Below are 6,622 nucleotides of genomic sequence, written 5' to 3'. Positions count from 1 at the left end.
AGACTCTGTTTAAAGCAGTTCATTCACCTAATCCTGCTTTTACCATTATTTATCTGCTGTGCCAGCTAATTTGCGTGCTAATGACAATGATCTTTTGTCTGCACTCCACCCTTTTTCCCGATTAAAAGTATGTGTGATTTTTCAATTCCCAGACGGCAGTCATGATCATCATCAACACATCAACCTCGTATGCAGGGCGTAAGTGTTTTGGCACTCGACGTCGAGCGTCCAGCTTAGAAATCAGCATACATAGAATACCGGGAACAAAACTCGGAGCCCATCTCATCAATCGCTGTCGCTTTGGGAGGAGGGTTGGATATGGATGTGTGGAAAAAGCGAGGCAAACCACAAATTTGTCGCCCAAGTCGGGGCGCACTATTCCGAATATACGGCTATGACAAATGTCTCGCACCTAATCAAATTTGATACAACTGAATGAGCCTCGAAACGGCGGCCGTGTATGCAAATAGGTCCTGTTTGTGTGCCGCTCCTGCTTCTGCCAAGCAATCAGTTGTCAAGTTGCGGCTGGTTGCAAATTTAGCATCATTTAATTTCCATTTGGCGTTCGTGCCAAATGTTAATGACGCTGTTGAGTTGACAACAACTCAACTGCCTCGACTCGACTCGGCATCACTTTTGAGGCAAATCAGCGTTATCCTTGCACTTACGGCTGCAATTTCCTTGCTGCTTTGACGCCCTCGGCGCTCGCTGACAAATTATGTCCCAGTCGACATCGCGCATTCGCCCCGTGGGCCGCCTTCGTTTTTGCCGTCGCTGCTCATTTGCCTAAGTGCGCCGGGCTCTTTGTGCGGTGGAGGCTTTTAATTAATTGTTAGCCTGCGACTTATTGACGGTCTGGTTGGTTGGTTAGCGTTGCGCGGAAAACGCCGCAGCGCCACTGCAGTGGGGGCAGAAACACACACAAAAAATAAAAAAAAAATGTCAAACTAGCACTTAAAAAGCCGCCACGCTTTGCTACTTGTCAACCACGCGCCTCAGTCGCCGTGGCAGTCGGCTATAGCCCCGGCTATATCCTCATCCATAGCCACCCTCGCGACAATATGCTTCACGTCCAGACGGAACGGCGGGGGATTGGGGTAGTTGCCTCAGGGACTGGGGAACGGTTGTCGATTTTGAATGAAATATGAGACAAGACACTAAGCTACAAATTTGACAATAAAGAAAGTATCATAAAGATGTTTTTTAATTAACATAAATAAAGTTGTTGGTCCTTTTATATGTTATTTTTTTATTGTAGGAGACGCATTTTTATTTATCATTTATCCATTTAAAATCAAGTTTAAACAGAAACAAAAAAAAATTGAATAAAATCATTAAAGTGAATAAAAATAGTTATGTAAATTTGCATTCTAGTATTCGAAAAAAATTTAAATATTTAAACATGTCATAGTATTAATTAATATGTAATGGTTTTTTGGTTTAATTTAGGTTTTAGTTTATTTACACAACAAATTTGATTGCTCTTAATTAGCCCTAGATTTTGTAGCCTAGTGTAACCGCTAAACAACCCTGTTAAGCCATTGCAAATATGAAACAGTTTGACAAAAAGCCACCACCCACAAATTAGGCTGCATAACCAGTGACACAAAATGGGGAAAGGGTATGAAAAAAAGTGGAGGAAGTGGGAGGACTTGACAGACGACAGACACCGCCGCCATGTTTAGGATATATACTGTCATTGGGGGAGATACATATTTAGGGGAATATACTTTCCAGCAGAAAACAGCTTGACCCCTTTGCAGGCCGATCTGGCAACCGTCTATATCTATCCAGTTAATGGTTTATGGCACAAACAACCCGAATTGCTAGTAAACTCAACCTTCCGCGTAAGAAAGGTATTTGGAAAAGTCGGGAAATGAGACCAGCCGACTGTCGACGAGGTCGCTGCAATAATTTGGCTGGCAAATTGTATCACCGTTATTAGCTAATCCGTCTGGTCCTTTGTCACTAATCCGCCGGATTAGCGAGCGCATCTTTCGCCTAAAAAAGTGCACAAAAACACAAGGATTTTTGGGAAAAGTTGAAGGAAATCAAGAGTCCGGCTAATCCGGGTCTAAGTGACCGCAGGTAGCCAAAACGGCCCACGACAAAAAACAACAACAACCCAAACAGACAGCGATAGATGCATAAAAACATCGCGACATTTTGCACACTCCTTTCTGCGGACCGGACGCTAATCCCCCGGCCATAAAGTCGTAAAAAAATCGAAGCACCAGAGGCTGCAAATTATATTTGTATACAGACATGACTAAATGAGACTCCGGGGCGTGGCTTTTGGGAGTAGGAGGCGTAGGCGAAACGGGTCGTAAAACGTTTTCGACAATCCTTAAAAACCCAACGAGTTGAACTGGAATTTCAATTATTTGACGCCAATCTGTGCGATAATTTTCTCGATGAAATGGGATAAAGTCGGATTTAAAAGGCGTGAGAGGTTATGGCTTTCGGCTGGGATTAGTCTAATGGTTAGATAAAGTCTTAAGCAAAGTCAAATGTCACTTCCGTTTCGGGTAAGCTAAGGATTTAGCTGGCTTTTTATAAGGCCGGTGAGTTTTATGGCTAGTAATAAAATATATGACATTAATATCATGATTAAAACTAAGTATTAAACTATTTTGTAAGACTCTATTTACTCGTTTTCGTTATTTGAAAATTAAATAACATACAAAGTCAGAAGTATCTAAAAGGAAAAAATTTAATGTAATCAATGGTAAAGTTTCATATAATTTTGTTTTGTTTTTTATACTTTAAATAATATAACGCATTTATATTATGAAATCAAATTGAAAAATCGAACTAATTAATTCCCTGATACTCACTGTTGACTCCACTTTATAAACTTAAACCAAAAATGTTCTAAAGGGCTAAGCCAGAAGAATCCAATCTTTATATAATTATTCAATAGCACGTCAATGCTGGGTAAATATTTGTGAAATGTAGATATCGAATAAAGAACGGAAAGCGAACAGAGAACGGAGAAACAAGGCAGGGAACAACAACAAAAAGACCAATATCAACAATACGCATAATAACAACAATAATCAATATTTGATATTTTAACACATTTGACAAACTGTAGGGAAAGGGAGTAGCGGGGCCAGATTGAATAGACTCCAAAGAGTAGAAAACGGCAATCGAAAAGCCAGAGTTCGAGGGAAGACAATGCAAGTGGATTTATTAATGACCGCAATTATTCTTATTATTATTACGAGAAGAAGCCAAAAATCAAAAAACGGAAAAAACACGCGTTGATTTCTTTCGCCAGGGTATTCTGTTACACTCCGAATAGTGAGGTCTTAGAGGGCCCGGGCCCCCCGTTGATCCCGAAAAAAAAAACACAATGTGACCCCCATCCAATGATCCCAGAGACGACCTTTTGTTCAAACTATCGAATTCTGTCTTGGAGGCGCAAAATAAACAGCGCATTAATCAATAGAAATTAATACACAACGGCAAATAGTTGTATAATGGCAAATCAAATTTAAGTTTTTTCTTCTCTTCGCAGCGGGTGTAAACTAACCAACAAAAACGCTCACAAAAATGAGCGAAATACTGGTAAAGACTCCCAGAGACAAGGTTAATTTGATCAGCAAAGGGAGAGGAGTTTGGGCCAAGGTAAACTTAACAAAAAACACAGCAAAGTCGTCCGCATTATTAAGTGATGATGAAATTATTGTTTTAAAACTATATCCAAATGACTCATTCGGTCGAGTTGAGAATATTATGTTAATGGTTGTATAATCTCATCCAATGAATATTCAAATTGTTAATGGATTTTGTTCGTATTTCTGATATTTTGATAAGAGCTCGGAGCACACGTTTTTTTAATCGTAAAGTTTATGGGCAAAAATTAAAAAATTATCAAATAAAATTATGATGATCCAATTATGGGAAAGATAATTGAAAATATGATGCCGAGAGTTTAGAGTTAAAATATGTTAAGATTTGATTATTAAGTTGAACGTAAAACTTTGTTTATAGGCTTTGAAAAAACGTGTCAGTCCTTGTGTAACTTTTGATTTATGATAATAAATAAGGAGTTATATATTTTTGTTTTAATTTTTGTTTGAAAAGATTGACCCACTAATCGTAGTGTTTTTATAAGCCCATAAAATATTGACGATGCAAACCCATATCATATTTCAAAATAAATAGTCGGTGTTTAAAGTTTGGTTTTCTCAAGTTATTTTGTTTTTATTCATTCATTTTTAAATGTCTTTGTTTGTGTTGGCTTTCATGAACCATTTTGCTTAGATGATAACGTTTACTTTTAATACAATTAATAATACAATAATACATTGATGTATATTCTTTTCCACACATTTCGGGCTACACTGACACTATAACGAAATTGGCTGGGGTATTTACAATTTGAGAGGGTTAGACATTTAAAACTAAGAGCTATATTATAAGTTGGTGCTGATGCGAAAAAAACAACAAGAAGGATGCGCTCTCTCAATGCTTAAAACTAAATAAAATTAATTTACAATTAGGTTTTTGTTTTTTTCATTTTGTCGTGTCGTAGTTGAGTGCGCGAAATAAATTATAGTTTATAGTTTTTGTGTATTGGCTAGGAATGTTTTGTGTGTGTGCTTTTGTTTTTTTTCCTTATATCTACGATCTGAAGTGCGCGAAGATTGTACTAGAATTAAGCGGAGTGGTTTGGAGGATTGGCTTACTTAGAGCTTTTGAAGATTTAAAACCAGTGGATCACTTTGGGAATGCTTCAACAATTGTACTCTACTCTGTACTCTACCCTAAATCGCGGCTCTAATAGAGAACCGGAACCGGTCGCCTCAATGCGCTGTCCATGGAGCCATCCATGCCATTTGGCGTGATGGTTCCCGGCGAGGATCCCGGCGATGAGGTGGACGAGGATGTGTAGAGTCCGGCGGCATTGGCGGAGTGGGCGGCGTACAGCGAAGGTGCCGAGATCCCGGAGTAGATGCCCGAATAGAAGCTGCTCAGCGAGGTGGGCGGCAATTGGGGCGGGGCTTGTCCTTGCTGCTGACCTTGGTTATTCACCGCCGCCGCCGCCGCAGCCTGCGATTGATGAAGTTTCGACAGGGCCAACGGATCGAATCCTCCAAAGTACGGAACCGGATATCCCTGATCGAGATGATGTGATGGCGCAAAGTATGGTGGCAACTGGTGGAAGGGATTGTATCCTCCAGCTCCGGCTCCTGGGCCAGCTCCCAACTTCTGTTGACCCATTCCGCCGGCCTGCATCTGCAGTCCACCTTGGGGTCCAGCGGTCAGGGGGTTCTTGGGCTTCCGCCGTGGGCGGTACTTGTAGTCCGGGTGCTCCTTCATGTGCAGGGCCCTCAGGCGCTTGGCCTCATCGATGAAGGGTCGCTTTTCCGACTCAGCCAGCAATTTCCACTCGGCCCCGAGTCGCTTGGAGATCTCGGAATTGTGCATCTTGGGATTATCCTTGGCGATCTGACGACGCTGCAGGCGGGACCAGACCATAAAAGCATTCATTGGTCGCTTGATGTGACCCTCCTGACCGGGCGATGTGGCCAAGCTGTGCATTCCGGCGGACTGGTGACCCGAACCGGAGTTCAGGCCACTGCCATTGCTGCCCAGGCTGCTTTGACTGCCCAAACTGCCGGCGGATCCGATGGAACTGTTGGGCGATAGGGTCTGTTGAGCGGACACGGCTTGGTGCATGTGGTGCGGGGTCATGTGGCTGGACATGTGGTGTCCCATGCCCGGGGATCCGTTCACTCCCTGTCCGGTGGGTCCATTGGGCGAACCACCCATGGCCGCCAGGCTCTGGGAGTAGTGCAGCACCCGTTTGATATCCATGTCCATGCCGGGACTCAGCTGGAGCTGACCCTGCGGGGCGTAGTCCTCCAATCCCTGGGCCTGGCCCAAATGGAAACCGTAATTGGGATGTGTCGATAAGGTGGCCATTCCAGCTATTTTGTTCACTGTTTTTTGTTTTATTTCTGTTTTTATGGGTTCTTTCAAGATCAACACTTCACTTTGTGGAACACAATGTCTGTGGTTAAACTGTGATTCTTCAGGTTCTTTGTATCTCTAAATGTCTTGCTTTTGGTTTGCTCAACTCGTGCTTCTGCTTTGCTTCGCTCTTGCTATGCTTCTGCTCGGCTCGACTGATTTTTTGTGACTGATTTGTGTGGCGTTCCAGTGCTGGCGACACGACTCCAGCCAAATCCCGTTTCTCTTCGGAAGAGAGTAGTGAACGAGCAACCCTCGCACCTTTAGTTGGGTAAGCTTGTGTAGGTGCGAGCGGGACAGCGCCTGTGTATGTTACCTGGGAGAGAGTTGCGCCGCCGTCGCGCTCTCACTCACACATCTCGCCTTCTCTCTTTGGCTTTGTGGCCCATTGTTCCATTGGCTTTGTTCCATTGGCTCCTTTATATCGGTTATAGTTGTTCGCCCATTGAGGGGTGTGTTCAATAGAAGAATCTCAATAGAGCTCGTTCGGCTCTACTTCGTGTTATTCGATTTAGCGACCCCATTTCGGGTGGGGGGAAAGCCGAAGAGAGTGAGAGAGAGTGGATGGGAGAGAGCGGATGCGGGAGCCTGGGAGCACATTGATTTTTGCACAGTGGGCACACAATTTCCGTTATTG

At 42.9% G+C, this 6,622-nt stretch overlaps 1 protein-coding gene across 1 annotated transcript; it reads right to left on the bottom strand.

Annotated features, from left to right (window-relative positions):
* Nucleotides 1-4,186: 4,186 nt before the first annotated feature.
* On the bottom strand, nucleotides 4,187-6,149 carry LOC108086955 (SOX domain-containing protein dichaete). The gene has a single exon (XM_017184068.1). It carries the CDS (start codon nucleotides 5,935-5,937, stop codon nucleotides 4,789-4,791), a length of 1,149 nt encoding a protein of 382 aa, XP_017039557.1. The 5' UTR covers nucleotides 5,938-6,149; the 3' UTR covers nucleotides 4,187-4,788.
* Nucleotides 6,150-6,622: the final 473 nt, after the last annotated feature.

Source organism: Drosophila ficusphila, unplaced genomic scaffold (assembly GCF_018152265.1).
Source record: "Drosophila ficusphila isolate 14025-0441.05 unplaced genomic scaffold, ASM1815226v1 contig_286, whole genome shotgun sequence".
In the NCBI taxonomy this organism is placed as follows: Eukaryota; Metazoa; Arthropoda; class Insecta; order Diptera; family Drosophilidae; genus Drosophila; species Drosophila ficusphila.
The sequence above is the reverse complement of the archived record's forward strand: the minus strand, read 5'-3'. Positions and strand labels throughout refer to the sequence as shown.